Source organism: Choloepus didactylus, assembly GCF_015220235.1.
Source record: "Choloepus didactylus isolate mChoDid1 chromosome 23 unlocalized genomic scaffold, mChoDid1.pri SUPER_23_unloc8, whole genome shotgun sequence".
NCBI classification, from domain to species: domain Eukaryota; kingdom Metazoa; phylum Chordata; class Mammalia; order Pilosa; family Megalonychidae; genus Choloepus; species Choloepus didactylus.
The window spans coordinates 66,109-85,075 of NW_023637602.1; the positions used below are offsets into that span (position 1 = coordinate 66,109).

At 42.3% G+C, this 18,967-nt stretch overlaps 1 protein-coding gene, 1 pseudogene and 1 gene segment (V, D, J or C); 2 read left to right on the forward strand and 1 right to left on the reverse strand.

Annotated features, from left to right (window-relative positions):
- LOC119525123 (olfactomedin-4-like) overlaps window positions 1-18,967 on the forward strand; it is a 160,595-nt gene that overhangs the window by 25,555 nt on the left and 116,073 nt on the right. The window lies entirely within an intron of this gene.
- LOC119525125 lies at window positions 3,543-4,256 on the forward strand. The segment is given in 2 exon segments: window positions 3,543-3,655; window positions 3,786-4,256. Coding segments are annotated over 2 exon segments (381 nt in total).
- LOC119525124 lies at window positions 5,241-7,338 on the reverse strand (annotated as a pseudogene).

An 18,967-nucleotide genomic window follows, 5' to 3' on the forward strand; every position in this document is an offset into this window, starting at 1 on the left:
CCCCACTCCTCCTGACCTGGGTGTGTCTTCTTTAGTCCATCAGTCAGGGGTCCTGGCCTTTTTTTTTCTTTTCACTGATACATCCCAGGATACATGTCTAGAAGAGTGCCTGGCACTGAAAAGGCATTCAATCCATATTTTTCAATATGTGAAGTGATATTGGTAATCGAGGTTTAGATTTTGAAACCAGGTTATATATATGTAAGCTTATGAATGTGTGTATGTGTATATGTATACATGTGTGTATGTACATGTGTGTACACACACGTGTGAATACTCATGTACCCATGTGTGTATATGTACATGTATATGTTTATGTGTGCATATGTGCATGTGTGTAGGTATATGTGTATTCATACGCATACATATGACTGTGTGCACGTATGTGTATGTGTTTGTAGGTGCCTGTGTATTTGTTTTGCATGTGCATACATGCACATAAATGTGTGTGTGCACCTGATTTTTTGCTACTGCTGACATGGTGCCATTTTCCTCATTGGCTCCATTTCCTTTGTCTACTCTGTGGGTCCTTTTGTGCAGGTAGAGATTGGGCCATGTGGTCTTACCACCATGTCAGGTGCAAATAAGATCTTATGATCTTCAGTTGTTCTTTTTTGTCTATTCCATATCAAAGTAATGACCTCAATTCCTGTTCTTAAGAATTAAAATATTAATTGGTGTTTTGGAAACTATCCCACAGGAAATTCTCCCACTCCTTCTTGCCAGCAAAACATTTTTAAAAATATATAACATAATTTTTTTCATTATTCTTTTAATATTGATTTTACTGACATTTTCTTATGAATTATTGGGTTCAAATATTGCAAAATCCTCAGAGGCTGCCTATGTATCTCTTAGTTTAATTCCTAGCAACATTTTCTTTGGCTTGAGGATTGCAAGATGTTTTGTAGAATTTTCTTGGTCCTATCGAAAATCTCCTGCCATGTGGTCCAACTGGGAAACCAGGCACCTGTCCCCATGGCTCATGCAAAATCCTTGAACTTCCCACTATCCTCTGGCAGTCACCCTCCAGTCCACCTCTCCACATCTCTTCCCTCTCTAGTTCACCCCCACTGTGAAGCCAGATATCCTGGAAAGGACTTGGTGACCTCACCTTATTATTTGAGAGTGCTCTTAGAGTCACCTCAGCAGCCCTTGCCCCTCCCTGCTTCCCCCATCCCCCAGGCTGAGTGTTGGAAGAGAGTGGGAGGGTCAAAAAAGATCATGGTGGACAAACTGCCATTCCCTAGAAATGTCACCTCCTCCTCTTGTTTGCTCATCCTTAAGAATGAGTGTTCTGGGCAGGCTGGCTTCAGTCTTGCTCACCACCATGCCCACAGCTCAAATGGATTATCCCTCTGTGACTCTCCCATGTTCTATTCAGGCCAGTTTTTGTGATCAGTGGATCTGGGTGTGAGCTCTTGAAGATGGGAATCTGTCTAGCCTTCACAAGGGAATGTAGATGTCATTGCATTTTGCTTGCCATTCCAGAAGCAAGGTGGATTAGCGGAGGTGAGGTCAAAGGATTTTTTTGAGTGTCAGAGTCTGAGAATATTTAAGAACTGATTGGAATGATCCAATTGAGACAAAAAGGTTGAGTATCCAAGAGGGAGGAGAATAAGTGGTGGCCAGGTATAAGATAAAAGCTTTATATTGCCCAATTCAGGATGCAGTACATCATAAAATGTAGTCATTAGACTGAGAAAGATATAAATTTTTATAAGTTGTACTGTGAATTATCTTCTTCTTGGTGGAGTCAAATCTACCAGCATAAATCTTTATGATGATTGTGTGGGTGTCTGGGCATGTCAGTCAGATCAGAATCATTTAGACACATAGTATCTTTTAATATAATTTAATCATCTGTCACCTGAAGTCAGCCTTGAGGTGTTATTAATTTAGAGTTATGAATTTTGATTGAATTCTGCAAAAAAAAATTGTTCATTTCAAGGACTTTACAAACCATTCCTGAGGTATGAAAGAGTAAAATTGTACCTAGTAGAATAAAAAAAAGAATGTAATCAATATAGGGGAACAGAAAAACGGAATGCAACTGATATCACTTATTAACGAAATTCAGTCTTTATAACACTGTATACATCTGAGAGAATCTCATCCCATATATGACTTATGGCTCTCACATGTAGGTAACATGGTACATGGGTGCACAGAGAACTGTTTCTTCCTGAATTGTGCTGTGAGGCCCTTTAATGCATGCTCTTGGCTTCCCCTGCTGCAGATGAATGTTCCCAGGTGTGAGGCACACCTGGAAATGTCTGGTGAGGCTGTTAACACCCAGGCCAGGCAGGGGGTCCCCATGTGTGGAAGGTGCCTGGGTGCATGTGTTGCTGAGGGTGGGTGGGAAGTTGCAGGAAAGAAACCTCCCAATAGGAGGGGATCTAACTTGTGATTTACAGATGAGGGAGGAGAGAGGTAGCTATGAGAGACAGACAGACAGAGAGAGAGAAAGAGAGAGGTAGTAAGTAGAACAGTACTTGACACATAAGAAGAGACACAGGAGCCTCCTTAGAATAATTTAAAAAAATGTGAGATGTGAATAAAGGGCTTAGGTAGGAAATCTGAGACCTTCTGTGTCAACTTCTTGATCTCCCTCTCTCCTTGCAAATTCAATGCTTCTGCCCTTCCCCAGACTTCCCATCCCATCTGGAGGCTCATGCTCTATCTTCTGGGGAGGACCCACCCACCCCTGTGACCCCTTTTAGAGCTGTAGGGTCCTGGCTGCTCCTTGGGTGGCCCATGGAGTTGGTCATGTCACTTAGGGCAGAAGAGCACAGGAGAAGCAGAGCTCTCTCCTCTTAATAATGGGGGTCTCTCTGGAATCAAATCCCTGTGCCCTTTTAGATGGACTATTGTCCCATCAGGGCTGAAGAGGACCATGAAGGCTGACTCTGCTGTGGTGGGACCTGGTGTGTGATGAGAGAGGAGGAGCTTGTTTCCTTGGGCTCCCCAATAGAGGCTCTGCAGGCTTTGTTCCTGCTCTCTACTTCTGCTCACTGGGGCAGGACACAGTCTCCTATGCACCCTCACAAACAGAATAAATGGGGTAAAGGTGAGAAAGAATCTCTTATTCCTGAAGAGGCCCAGAATAAATTATGGCAAACACATTGCACCCCAATAAGGGGGCCCCTGAATGATGTGCTGTCTCCCAATTTGTGAGGATGGGGTGGGTGCATGGCTGGGGGGAAGTCTGGAGATTTTCTCTCTCTATAGTCAGCTCCAGGAACTTCAACCATGTCTTGAAGGAACTTGGACTCTCAGACAGCAGGGGGCACTGGGGGCATGTCCCCTGGGATCTATGGGGGGATCTCAGCTGGGAAACCAGGCCCTGGTGCCCTGTGTGGTGCCCTGTACTCTGTGCTCCCTGGGGCCCAGCAGCTGTGATCTCACCAGGCCCAGGAGAGGCCCCCACAGCCACACCCCAGGCTCAGCTTGCACCAAATTCAGGCCCAGGGACACCTGGGGGAGGAGAAATAATTTGCATGAAGAGTTTCTCTCTCCCCCCACATGAGGGGAAAGGATAAGAGAGACTCTGGGCAGTTCTGCTCAGTTGTGGGGCTCAGGAAGCATAGCTCTGGGGGTGTCTCCACCATGGCCTGGACCCCTCTCCTCCTCACCCTCCTCACTCTCTGCCCAGGTGACCAGCTGTGGAAAGCAGCAGAGGGGATGGTGGGGGCACCTGGTACCATATTTCCTCCCTTCATTTGGGAACATGGTGTGGGCAATAGCCCCAAACTCACCCTGTCTCTCCTTCTCCTCTCTTCCAGGGTCCTGGGCACAGTCAGGGCTGACCCAGGAAGCCTCGGTGTCAGGGTCCCTGGGACAGACAGTCACTCTGACATGCAAGGGGAGCACCTCTTACCTTGGATCTTATGGCGCTGGCTGGTACCAGCAGCTCCCTGGGGGCACCCTCAAGACTGTGATGCTCGGAACTTCTCAGCCCTCGGGGATCCCAGCTCGGTTCTCTGGCTCCAAGTCAAGTGGCACAGCCTCCCTGACCATCACGGGGCTCCAGCCTGAGGATGAGGCTGTCTATTACTGCTCAACATGGTGGGACAGTAGCATCAGTGGTCCACAGTGCTCCAGACACATGGGGAACTGAGACAGAAACCTGCCCCTGCCCCCTGAGGCTGGTCTCCCCTCTGAGAGCCTGTGACAAACAACAGTGGAGGGTGACTGTGGCATCCCTAAGTGTCAGCATCCCATGACCTGAAGGTCAGAGCAGACAGCAAAAATATAGGGTCAATGACAATGTCTACTTCTCATTATTTTGTCCCCACATTTCACAAGCATTTGGTATTGTCAGGTTTCTTGTTTTGTCCAACCTACTGTTTGCACTGCAATCTTTCTGTCACTTAATGTTCATTTTCCTAATTACTCATGAAGGCAAATATCTTTTTTATGCTTTTATTACTATTACATATTTCTTCTTTTGTGACATGCCTGTTTGTCTTTTGCCCATGTGTCTCTCCCAGTGGAGTTTTAGTCTTTCTTCATATTGATTAATATTAAAACTGATTTCCCAAAATAAAATTATTCTTATCAACAAGAAATTACTCTAACAAAATACTTTGGAACCCAATAGGTTTTCAAGACATTACAGACATTCTCTAAAGCACAAAGTTTTATCTATATAAAATCATCTTCAGCAAGGGAATGTCCAACTGTGGTTAAATATTTTGTTCAAAATTAAAAGACAGATTGAACCATATATTTAGGTAGCTAGAAATGTTTTTTTTAAATAAATAAGAGCTAAAGGTGAGCCTTCATCTTTCCTTCTTAATTTAAAAAAAATCTTTATTGACTTGTGATTCTCATACTATAAATTTCACCAATTTAAAGTATAAAATTCAATGGTTTTTTTTTTTAGCATATTTATGGTTTTGTGCAACCTGCCTCATAATATAATTTTGGAAACTTTTGATCACCCAAGACACTCCATCCTCATTTGTTCTCATTTTCTTGCCTCCCTCCTCCTATTCCAAGGTATCTAGTATTCCACTTTCTGTCTATAGAAATTTACCAATGTGGACATTTCTTATAAATGCACTTACATAAAATGTGACCCTTTGTGACTGGCTTCTGTCATTTACTTGCAGACACTTTTTGAGGTTCCTCCATACTGCAGCATGAGTCCATCCCCAATGCTTTTTTTGTTTATTTGTTTTACAGTGCCAACCTTATTTATTTCTCTGAAGAAATATGGAAAGAAAGTCTTGTATAGTGAAAGGACAACAATTACTGTTCCTTTTATTCATGAAGAAGGAGGGGATGAACATTGATGTTAAAAACCACACATGCAGAAAAATTAAACTGAAAGGATACAGACTAGCTAAGTCCTCAGGTTAAGAAAGCAAAGCTGAGAGGTTAGGATGAAAGTGTGGGTGAAGCTGGCATGTATGGATACTAGAGATACAGGTTATTTTATCAGTTCACAGTGTCCAGCTCAGACACAGAATTTTCAGAACATCCAGTTTGCTTTCAGGGGTTGGGGGGAGGGGTGGGGGAGGGGCTGGGGAGGGGGCAGGTCACATCCAGGCAAGATGTCAAGGAATTTCGGTGGAGGAAGGTAGAGGTCAAGCATGATCACAAAACTTCCAAGATTTCTTTCAGCTACAATTTGTGTAACGTGAAGGAAAACACAAAACAAACAAAAAACGAGGCCAGCCAGTCTCATTTGCAGTGTGCACACACATGCAGAGAGCAAAACACCAGTCTCAAGAATTAACACCTGTCCCATCCCCGTGCCTGCTGACTGCACACACGGCCTTGGAAGTGCACACATGTGCCATCTCCATCCACCCCAGGGGCCCAGGCTGCGCACTGGGCTCACAGAGGCTCTGGGAGGCAACAGTGCAGTGCACGGGAGCCGCCTGGCCACCATGAAAAGGGAGCCTTAGAGAAAGGTCGGGAAAAGGGACCAGCAGCCCAGCTGTTACCTCGGGCTGTGAAAAGACATAACCGCAGAGCAGAACAATCTCAATTCTTTTGCTAGAGAGAGTTTTCTTGAAAAAGAAGTAATTTTCAGGGTCAGAAAGGGTCTGTGAGAAGGGATGGAGGCAGGACCTCCATAGAAGCCAGGTTTTCCTAGCAACCATTTCCTTGCTATGGGATTATACAAGAGAAGTTTGTTTATGGGCTGGTGTTTAGACACTTTCTCCATGCTTCTTTGTATATGGTTTTAGATTCTGAATCTAGAGGTGAAAGGCCTCAGCGGACACTAAGCCCCGCCCCCACTGTGCAGGGTCCCTCTCTGAGCCTAGCATGCTACCGTGTCCCTTAGCTCGCTTCACTAACACACTCTGCTCCAGGACTACAGAGCCTCCCCTTCGGGGCTCCATCCTCTGCCTACTAGGTCCTCATTCCTGGCCGTCACTGCCAGGCCTCACACCTGGGCTTTTCCCTCGGCCCCATCTCAGGGCCAGGTGGGCAGCAAAGGGCCAGGCCAATCCCCCACCCCACCCCATGCTACAGTGGCCCTGTCACCCACCCTCCACCCCCACAGACGGCGTAAACACACCAGGGCCAGCGAAGTCTGCAGACTGCCCACAAGGATAGGCTCTACCAAGAGTCCTGCATGTGGGCACCGATTGCTGGAAACTCAAAAGTGCAGCCGAAGTGCAAGGGGCGTGCGACAGCCGCCAGGCAGGCCCCCCCGGACCCCTCCTTCCCCGGTCCCCAAGTTGGGGCGGGGGGGCCGCTACCCCTGGGAAGAGCTCCAGACTGGGGGTGTTGTCTGCGGCGGCGAAGAGCACGCCGGGCTGCGCGCCCTGGCGCTGGTGCCGCTGGTGCCTCTGGTGCTCAGTGGCCCGCGGCAGCCCGGGCAACTTGTAGCGCCGGGGCGCGCACTCGTGCAGGTGCGCGCTGGGCAGGCCGGGCAGGGCCGGGAAGGGGTCACTAGCTCCAGGCGCGCGCCCGCGTGCCCCTCCAGGATCCAGTGCAGCCGCGCGCCGTGGCGAATAGTTTTGGCCCAGCGGGTCGGCTCTGCTTTCTGCACAGGCTGCTGCAGCTGGGCGTGATGGCAGAGAGTGTGGGCAGCGGCCGCTCTGTTCCGCTTCTGGACACAGCGCTTAGGGCGGCTGTCGAGATCGCCCCTGTGGAGCGGGATTCCGGGGCCCGCGCGATCAGCCGCGTACGGAGAGAAGCAAGGGCGCGGGGTGAGCGGGGGTTCTGGCCTTGGTTTGTCCGCGTCTTGCATGATGATGATGAGGATCCAGGACAGGAGAGTGAAGCAGCGGCTGAACACTGCAGACGTCATGTGTGCATTCCTGCGGCTACTCGGACGCGGGGCGGCCCCTCAGGCCCCTGAGAGGGGCGAGCCTGGGGCCCCAGAGCGCAGCTTCGACGGCGGCGGCGGCGCTCGCAGTCAGAGTGGCGGCGGGCGCGCTCTCCCTGGGACCCGGGTGCTGGGAAGGGCGGGAGCCGAGCAAGGGCCTCAGCTCTCTGTATGGGGTTCTGCTCAGGAGCTGGGGATGCTGGGGCTACAGAGGGGGCTCTGCAGTCGGGCAGGCAGGGGGTGCCCCCCACTCCGGGTGAGGCGGCGGGAAGCGGGACTCGGTCCAGCGCGCTGCAGGCCCGGAGTTGTGCTGAGCGCCGGGAGGGCGGTGGTCTCCGCTGCGCTTTCTCCGGAGAGCGGGACTCGGTAGCCGGCACCCGGGGCACCTCCCCGCTCGCGTCCAGGGGTGCCACGGACAAAGTGCTCCAGCCGTGAGCTCCCAGTGCGTTCTCTGGGTCACCTTCGAAGGCAGGCTTCAGGCCCCGCAGGCTCTGGGGACTTTCCTTCCTCACATCCCAGCCCCGGTATGCCAGGGATGTTGTGCCGCCAGCTCTGCGTGCACACCGCCGTGGAAGCTGCGCTCCTGAGTCTCGTTCTTCTCTTCTCTGAACATCCTGGCTCAGGCAGCAAGATCCCAAAGCAAAGAAAGAAAGAAAAAGCAAGGGGGCGGGGCGCTGCAGACTCCAGCGACCTCCCTGTCCTGCCAGCAGGGCTGCTACTGGCGGAAAGGGGCTGCGAGGAGGAGGCAGGGAGGGGACCCGGAACTCTGCCCGGGTCTGGCGCTGACGTCCCAGCGAGCGAGTTCTGGAGGCGACCGTCGGGGGGAAGGGGAGGGTCCCCGCGGGGCTGCAGGGCCTCTCAGAGGGGTGGTGTGGATACTCATTCTCCTCCGTTGCTTTTTTTGTTTGTTTTAATTTATAATGTTCTGGAATTTTAAGCCAGTGAAACAATGCAAGACATGAAGAAACAAGAATTTCAAGTATTTGATAATAGGGATAATGTTATTCTATACTTCAAAAAGTCAACAAAATCAACCGAAAAAACAAAAAAAAGATTAGAACAACAATAAATCAGTAGTATGGTTGGATACAAAGTAAATACACCCAAATAAATCAACAGCAGTCCTATGAGCGAGCCAAAGTAACCAATTAGAAAGTATATTTGGCGAAAGATATCTTTTATGGTAATAGTAAATAAAGTGAAACATGAAGGAATAAATTTATCAAGAAATCTGCACAACCAATGTGAAGAAAAATTATAAACTTAACAAGGGACACACTTAAATCTAAATAAATGTAGAGGTGTTCCATGTTCCTGGATAGGAAAACCTAGCCACATAAAGGTGTCTATTCTTACCATGTTAATATGTAAGTTTAATGTGATCATAATAAAAATATCAAACAGAAATTTTTAGAACTTGATGAAATGATTCTAAATGTCATCTGGAAGAATTATCAGTTAAGAATAGCCTCCAAATTTCCTGGTATAATTTATGTTTCTGTCATTCATGTGTGTGTATGTGTGTGTTACATGCCTATGCTATACTATCTGGTGCATAAAAGCTTTTAATAGTTACAACTTTATAGTTGATTATGATTTTTTACTTATATAAAAACACTCTGTCCCATGTAATGACTTCTGGGAATATTTTTGGTTTCATAAAACTGTTATATCTATTTTTCTTTGTGTTTGCTTGTTATATTATGATCTTCCTTTTGCCTCAAATGTGTGTGTGTGTGTGTGTGTATGTGTGTGTGTGTGTATGTGTTCAGAGAAGCTTTATTTGTAATCACACAAAACTGGAAACAAACCAAACTTTCCATCAATACATAAACAGTAAGGAAGCTGTGGTGAATTGATACCATGGGGTAATGAGCAATAAAGAGCAATGAACTATTGATACAGGCAACAACCTGGATGGGTCTTCAGGGAATTATATTGGGTGGATAAGGCCAATCTCAAAACATCACATACAGCATTCTTGAAATAACAGAATTACAGAGATGGAGACAAGATTAGTGGTTGCCTGGGATTAAGAGGTAGGAGGGCTGGGGTAGGAGTAGCTATGAAGAGAGAGCCCTACAGAGCCCTGATGATGAGGAAGTTCTGCATCTTGGTTCTGTTGGTGGATGTATCAATCCACACATGATAAAATAGAGTAAAACTAAGCATGTACACTCACAAACAATTGCATGTGCGACTAGTGAAATTTAAATGAGCTCTGTGCATTGTACCAATTTCGATTACTTAGTTGTGATATCTGTAATCCAAAATAAAGTTTTAAAAACCCCACAAACATATTGCCATTTTTAACAGTGCTTTAAAAGGGAGTGGGGGGAGGGAACATTGAATAGACCCCAGCTATGGAATTGTGAAATGGACAGAGGATGGGCTAGGGTGGGAAAGTCTAGAGTTGGGGTTCTACTAATGGCAGGGAAAATACCAGCCAATAGATTCAAGGTATTTTTCCTTATTTTTAAAAAAGTAATTTCATAAAGAGAAGCCAGGATTTTTCTTGAATGGATAGAATTTTCTCAGACTAGCCCTACCTGCCAGACTCAGTAAAAAATTTTCTTAGATTTTTAACAACAAAAAGTAACTTATACTTGCTCATATGTATACATTTTTTATATTTGCCAAAGAATGGGGCAACTCAAATATACAGCAACAGGAATGGTATATACATAACAGTACATCCACACAAAGAAATACCGTACACAAAAAACAAAAGAAATGAAAAAAATGCCCAAATAGGCTGACTATAGAATACCTACTGGATTTCAGACTTACAATGAAAAATCAAGATAAAAAATCTCAATTTTTTAATACTCATTACATGCTGACATTACATTTTGAATATTCTTACATTAAGTAAGCTATATTATTGAAATAAATCTAACCTGTTGCTTTTTACCTTAACATGCCTATAAGAACATATGAAATTGCATGTACACCTGACACACTTACCTTGCCCTTGTACTGTGCCAGCAGAGCTACATGGACAAGTCCCCTCCTGCTGAAGGAGGGACAGGGGATGGGGGTGGGAGATTCCTTGGAAAGAAGACTTCCCTGAAGATGCTGCTATTTATTAATATACCATTATTAAAGAAGATTAAAAAAAAAAGTAAAAAAGAACACTCAAATCATCCCCCATCCCACCCTATTTTTCATTCAGTTTTTGTCCCCATTTTTCTACTCATCCATCCATACACTGTATAAAGGGAATGTGATCTACAAGGTTTACACAATCATGCTGTCACCCCTTGTAAGCTACGTAGTTATACAATCATCTTCAAAAGTCAAGGCTACTGGGTTGCAGTTTGATAGTTTGCAGCTATTTACTTCTAGCTATTCTGGTACACTAAAACCTAAAAAGGGATATCTGCATAGTGCATAAGAATGCTTACAAAAGTGATCTCTCAACTCCTTTTGAAATCTCTCAGCCACTGAAACTTCATTTTGTTTCAATTCACTAACCCCTTTTAGTCAAAAAGATGTTCTCGATCCCATGATATCAGGTCCAGTTTCATCCCCGGTAGTCATATCCTGCATTGCTAGGGAGGTTTATACCTCTGGGAGTCAGGTCCCACATAGAGGGGAGGGCAGTGTTTTAACCTGCCAAGTTGGTTTAGCTAGAGAGACAAGGGGCACATCTGAGCAACAAAGAGTTACCCAGGGGGAGACTCTTAGTCACAATTATAAGTAGGTGTAGCCTCTCCTTTCCAGTAATGAGCTTCATCAGGGCAAGTCTCAAGACAGAGGGCCCAGCATACCAAGCTGTCAGTCCTCAATGTTTATGAGAACATCAGCAACAACCCAGGTGAGGAAGTCCAACACTTCTGAATTTTCCCCCAGCTCCTCAGGGGGGCCCTGCATATATATTTTATTCTCCCACCCAAATTACTTTGGGATGTGTCACTATTTCACTCTAATCCATACAAACCTACCATATCTCAGTTCCTATTCAAAGTTCCATGTAATTATAGTGTTTGAACAAGCTGACTGTACAAGTTAAATTGTTTAGTATACTACTGAGAATATAGATCCTGCACCAAATAAACATCTCTTCCCTTGGTCTCACAGGAGTTGAAGTTTTAAAAAGTAGTATTGTCTTTACACTTCAGCGGAATTTGCCTTAGTCCTAACCAGATCCATCTCATTATATCTCTAATTGCACTCTGGACTATTTTTCAGCTTTTCTAACAGTTGCTGTATGTGCTAATACTGAGATCTATACCTGCTGAGCTCTAGCTCTGAGTTTCAGGTGTCAAACAGATACACAAACTTCCAGAGACTGATCAGGTTATAGACAAAGAGATCAGCATCTCAGAATTTGGAGATAGCCATTACAAATTCAGTAGTGAATGTGACTACTGTAAGAGCTTACAATCTAGGGACCATTACAATAAGTGTTCCCCTGATAAGTTGTGCTCTGAGATTCAATTCTGAGTTTATACATTGTAATTAGTCCATGTTGGTGAGGCATTATAGAGTTTGCCTTTCTTTCTGGCATACTTCACTCAAAATGCTGTCTACAGGATCAATCCACCTCATTGTATGTCTCACAGCTTCACTCTTTCTTGCAGTTGTTCAATATTCCATTGTGTGCATACATCACAGTTGACCATTTGGTTCCTCAGTTTATGAACGCTTAGGCCACCTCTGCCCATTGCATTTCATGAATACTACCTCCACACACACCAGTGTGCAAATGTCCATTCATGTCCCTGCTCTGAGATTTTCCAAGTACATGCCCCATAATGAGGTTGCAGGACCTTATGGCACCCACATATTTAGCTTCTTGTGGAACCACCATGCTATCCTCCAGAAATTCTAAACCATTCTGCCTCCTCACCAACAGTAAATAGGTATATCCCTCTCCCCATGTTTCTCCAGAACTTTTATCCCTATATATATTTTCCTACAATTTTATAGAGATATATTCATGTACAATGCCATTATCCACAGTGTACAATCTGTTCTTCATGGTGTCATCATATAGTTGTGCATTTATCAGCACAGTCAGCACTTGAACATATTGATTACTATGAAAACAAGGATTTTTGAGAATAATAAAAAAGATAATAAAAAGAAATAAAATATCATATAATACAGTGCAAAGTAAGGTCAGACAACAACACTAATATCAAGAATCCTATATTCCTACCTTATATCCTACTTTCATAACTTTTAGCTTTGGTATATTGCCTTTGTAACATTTAATGGAAGCATATTACAATGTTACTGTTAACCATAGATTCCAGTTTGTTTTGATTATATTTTTCCCAAACACCATCACTTTTTCAAAACTTTGCATGTTGACATTCATTTGTTCTCCCACATGTAAAACATTTTTATATCTGTACATTTACTCACAATCATTGACCACTCCAGTTTTTGCCAATTTAAACACTCCCAGTCTTTATCATCTATCATTATATCTGGTGTCCTATATGTCCCTAGCCCTCCTCTTTCAGCTTTACTCACACATATCTTTGCTCAGTATTCTTACAATATTGCTCTACCATCACACAGTATGCTGCTATCTATTTCTGGATCTATACAATCAACCCTGTTGAACATTCTGTAGTTCTTCAGCATCAAATGCCTGATCTCTATCCTCTTTCTATCTCCTGATAGTCTGTGTTATCAGCTTTTAACTCTCGAAGTTTGTTCATCAATGTTAGTTCAGATTAGTGAGACCATAGAGTATTTGTCCTTTGGTCCCTGGCTAACTTTGCTTAACCTAACATCCTCAAGGTTCATCCACATTATTATATGTTCCATGGTTCTGTTCTGTCTTACAGCTGTGTAATATTCCATTGTGTGTATATACCAGTTTGTTTATCCACTCATCCATTGATGGACATTTTGGCTGATTCCATCTCTTGGCAACTGTGAATAATTCTGCTATAAACATCAGTGTACAAATGTCTTTTCATGTCTTAACATTCAGTTCCTCTGAGTACATACCTAGTAATGGAATAGCTGGTTCATATGGCAAATCTACACTTAGCTTCCTGAGAAACTGCCACACTGTCTTCCAGAGTGGTTGCACCATTCTACATTCCCACCAACAGTGAATAAGTGTGCCTCTTTCTCCACAACCTCCCAGGTGCTTGTAATTTTCTGTTTTTTCTTTTCCTTTTCTTTTTGGATAAAGGCCATTCTGGTAGGTGTGAGATGATATCTCATTGTGGTTTTGGTTTGCATTTCTCTAATAGCCAGTGAAGGTGAGCATTTTTTCATGTTTTTAAGTCATTTGTATTTCCTCTTCAGAGAAAGTGTCTGTCCATTACTTTTTCTCATTATTAAAAAAATTGGGTTGTTTGCCTTTCTGTTGTTCAGTTGTAGGATCTCTTTTTATATTCTGGATATTAAACCCATACGTGATATGTGGTTTCCAAATATTGTCTCCCATTGTGTAGGGTGCCTTTTTACTTTTCTGACAAAGTTCTTTGATGTGCAAAAGTGTTTAATTTTGAGGAGATCCCATTTGTCTATTTCTTCTTTGGTTGCTTGCACTTTGGATGTAAGGTTTAGGAAACCATACCCTATCATGAGATCTTTGAGATAATGCCCTATATTTTCTTCTAAGGCTTTTATGGTCTTAGTGCTAATGTTCAGGTCTTTGATCCATTTTGAGTTAATTTTAGCTGTGTAAGGTGTGAGATAGGAGTCCTCTTTCATTCATTTGGAAATGGATATCTGGCTCTCCAAACACCAGTTATTGAAGAGGCTGCTCTGTCCCAATTGCTTTGGTTTGACTGCCTTATCAATGATCAATTTTCCATTGATGCAAGTGTCTATTTCTGAGCACTCAATTCCATTCCATTGGTCAGAATATCCATCCTTATGCCAGTACTAGGCTGCTTTGATTACTGTAGCATTGTAATATGTTTCAAAGTCACATAATGTGAGACCACTTACTTCATTCCTCTTTCTAAAGATATTTTTTGCTATTCAGGGCACCTTGCCCTTCCAAATAAATTTGGTTATTGCTTTTCCTATTTCTGCAAAGTTGTTGGGATTTTAACTGGTATTGGATTGAATCTATAAATCAGTTTAGGTAGAATTGACATCTTAACTATATTTAGTCTTCCAATCCATGAACACAGTATGTTCTTCTTCCTTTCTTTTTGGTCCTGATCAATTTTTTTTGCAGTTTCTTTCTTTCCCCTTTTTTTTTTTTTTTTTTTTTTTTTAGTTTTCTCTGTATAGGTCTTATGTGGCCTTGGTTAAGTCTATTCCTAAATACTTGATTCTTATGTGTGTATTGTAAATGGGATTTTTTTCTTAATTTCCTCCTGTTGTTGCACATTGTGTATAGAAACACTACAGATTTTTTGTATGTTTATCTAGCCTGCCATTTTGCTATATTCCTTGATTAGATATAGTAATTTTGCCATATATTTTTCTGGATTTTCTATGTATAGAATCATGTCATCTACAAAGAGTGAAAGTTTTACTTCTTCCTTTCCAATTTGGATGCTTTTTATTTCTTTTTCTTGCCCAATTGCTCTAGCTAGAACTTCCAGCACACTTTTGAATAACAATGGTGACAGTGGGAATCCCTGTCTTGTTCCTGAATTTAAAGAGAAAGCTCTCAGTCTTTCCCCATTGAGTATGATATTAGCTGTGGGTTTTCATATATTGCCTCTATCATATTGAGAAAATTCCCTTCTATTCCAAAATGTTTGAAATGTTTTCATCAAGAAATGATGTTGAATTTTGTCAAATGCCTTTTCTGCATTGATCAGATGATCATGTGCTTCTTCTGCTTTGATTTTTTGATGTGGTGTATTACAATAATCGATTTCCTTGTGTTGTGCTGGCCTTGCATACCTGGAATAAATCCCATCTGGTCATGACATATAATTCTTTTAATGTGCTGCTGGATTCAATTCAATTTTGAGTACTTTGTTGAGAATTTTTGCATCTATATTAATTAAAGTGATTGATCAATAATTTTCTTTTATTTAGTATCTTTGTTTGACTTTGGCATTATGGTTATATTGGCTTCATAGAATGAGTTAGGTAGCTTTCTTTCCTCTTTAATGTTTTTGAGGAGTTTGAACAGGATTGGTACTAATTCTTTCTTGAATTCTTGGTAGAATTCACATGTGAAGACAACTGGTCCTGGGCTTTTCTTTTTGGGGATCTTTTTCATGACTGACTCTATCTCTTTTCTTGTGATTGGTTTGTTAAGGTCATCTATTTCTTCTCAATCAATGTTGGTTATTTACACTTTTCTAGGAAGTTGTCCATTTCATGTAAGTTGTCTAGTTTATTAGCATATAGTTTCTCATAGTATCTTCCCATTATCTCCTTTATTTCTGCAGGATCATTAGTTATGTCTCCTTTCCCATTTCTGATTTTATTTATTTGCATCCACTCTCTCTCTCTTTTTATTTGTTAGCCTAGCTAAAGTCCGTCAATTTTATTGATATTCTTAAAGAACCGACTTTTGCTTTTTTATTCTCTCTTTCATTTTCCTGTTCTCAAGTTCATTTATTTCTTCTCTAATCTTTGTTATTCCTTTCCTTCTGTTTGCTTTGGGCATAGTTTGTTGTTCTTTCTCTAGTTCCTAGAGGTGAGCAGTTAATTCCTTGATTTTTGCTCCCTCTTTTAATGTAAGCATTTACGGCAATAAATTTCCCTCTCAACACCACCTTTGCTGCATCCCATAAGTTTTTTTTTTTGGAATTGAATTCAGTTTTATTGAGATATATTCACATACCATACAATCATCCATGGTTCTACAATCAATTGTTCACAGTACCATCATATAGTTATGCATTCACCATCCCAATCTATTTTTGAACATTTTCCTTACACCAGAAAGAATTAGAGTAAGAATAAAAAATAAAAGTAAAAAAGAACACCCAAATCATCTACCCCATCCCAACCTATTTTTTGTGTAGCTTTTGTCCCCATTTTTCTACTCATCCATCCATACACTGGGTAAAGGAAGTGTGATCAACAAGGTTTTCACAATCACACTGTCACCCCTTGTAAACTACATCATTAGACAATCATCTTCAAGAGGCCAGGCTACTGAGTTGCAGTTTGATAGTTTCAGCTATTTGCTTCTAGCTATTCCAGTACATTAAAACCTATGAAGTGTTATCTATATAGTGCAAAAGAATATCCACCAGACTGACCTCTTGACTCCATTTGAAATCTCTAAGCCACTGAAAGTTTATTTCATTTCATTTCATTTTGCTACCCCCTTTTGGTCAAGAAGATGTTCTCAATCTCATGATGCCAGGTCCAGATTCATCCCTGGAAGTCATATCTTGTGTTGCCACATAGAGGGAGGGCAGTGAGTTCACCTTCTGAGGTGGCTTAGCTAGAGGGGGCCATGTCTGAGCAACAAAGAGGTACTCAGGTAGAGACTCTTAGGCATGATTATATGCAGGTTTAGCACTCCTTTGCAGTAATGAGCTTCATAAGGGCAAGCCCCAAGACAGAGGGTTCAGCATACCAAGCCATCAGTCCTCAATGTTTGTGAGAACATCAGCAACAATCCAAGTGAGGAAGTCCAACACTTCTGCATTTTCCCCTAGCTCCTCAGGGGTGCCCTGCATATATATTTTTATTCTCCCCCAAATTACTTTGGGATGTGTCACTATTTCACTCTAACCCATACAAACCTACCATATCTCAAAGTTTCATGTAATTGTGGTGTTTGAACAAACTGACTGTAGAAGTTATGCTTTAGAAAATATAGATCCTGTACCAAATGAAAATCTCTTCCCTTGGTCTCACATGGAAGTTGAAGTTTGAACACACAGTCAGTTTCAACCTTTATCCTTTGGCCAGATTTGCCCTGATCTTAATCAAATCTGCTTCATTGATATCTCTAGTTGAAGTCTGGGCTCTTTTTCTGCTTTTTTTTTAACAGTTCATCTATGCACTAATTCTGACATTCATATCTGCTGAGCTCTAGCTCTGAGTTTCAGGTGTGAAACAGGTACCCAATGTTCCAGAGACCAATCAGGTTATACACAAAGGGATTTGCATCTCAGAGTTTGGAATCCCATAAGTTTTTGTATGTTGTGTTTCCAGTGTCATTTGCTTCAAGGTATTTACTAATTTTTCTTGTAAATTCTTCCTTTACCCACTGGTTTTCTAAGATTCTTTTGTTTGTCTTCCATATATTTGTGATTTTTATGAACTTCTGCCTGTTAATTATTTCCAACATCATTCCAATATGATCCAAGAGAGTGTTTTTTATAATGTCAATATTTTAAAAGTTGATGAGACTTGCTTTGTGACCCAACATGTGGTCTATCCTAGAGAATATTCCATGAGCACATCAGAAAAATGTGGACCTGCTGTTGTGGGGTGTAGTGTTCTATAAATATCTGTACAGTCTAGTTCATTCATCATAGAATTCAACATCTCCATTTCCTTCTTGGTCCTCTGTCTAGATATTCTATCCATTGATGAGAGTGTTCCATTGAAGTCTCCAACCATTATTGTAGAAGTATCTATTTCTCCTTTCAGTTATCTCAATGTTTGCCTCATGAATTTTGGGGCATTCTGATATTCTGAGTTTCTTCTAGACAGCATATAGATTTGTCTTGTTTTTTAATCAATTCTGCCAGTCTATGCCTTTTTATTGGGGAGTTTTATACATTAACATTAAGTGAATTCAAATGTCTTGTCTTCCAGTTCACTGATTCTTTCTTCTGCCTGTTCAAATCTACTGTTGTATCCCTCCATTGTGTTTTTCATCTCTTCTATTGTGCCTTTCATTCTCATAAGTTCTGCTGTTTATTTTTTTAAGCTTATGGATTCTTCTTTGTGGTCATCCAGTGTCTTCTTTATAGCCTTCATATCTTTTGCCATATCATCCCTCAGTTCATTGAGTTGATGTAGGAGATTTGTTTGAATTACCTTTAATTAGTTGTCTCAACTCCTGTACCTCAGTTGAACTATTACTTTATTCCTTTGGCAGGTTTATATTTTCACGTTTCCTAGTATGGCTCTTTATTTTAAGCTGCCTAGGCATCTGATTTTCTTGATTGGTTTATTCTGGAGCTTGTTTTCACTCTTTTACCTAGGTTTTTCTTGCTGGTTGCCTTTCTTCTCTATTCTTTGTCATTCATTTTAACTTATTCTAGACCTCTTATTTAGCTACTGTTTAGTTGATCAGAAATTTTCTCCCTGTGTTTTTCTGTTTCTTGTCCTGCCTGTATGTAACCTTTTTGTGAGAGGGTCTCTTCAGATATGGTCAACCCCAATCAGGTTTTCCCAGTCCAGTGAGGTCCAGTTCACAGAAGGAGGATATGAATTTTCCGTGAGAATAAAACCCTCCTGTGAGGCCTTTAGATTCTGTGCTTTTCCTATCCTATCCAGCATGTGGTGCTTGTTAGCCTACTTCTCCCCTCAGTGTAAAGAGGTGTGGTGCATTTAATTCTCCACAGACTCTGTCCCTGTCAGGGGCATGGCTGACTGAAGCTGGTTTCCATTTTTCAGTCCCAGGGTTCTGAGTTTTTTGAAGGACAGCTTCCACTTGAGCTGGACCATGCCCCCCTTTCTTGGGAAAGTTATGTCCTTTAGGAAATTGTCTCCCCACTAGGTTCATTGCTTTGTCAGTCAGACCTATCTCAGCTCTCCATTGCCTGGGTCCAGAGGCCAGTTGTAAATATCTAAGGCTTTCTG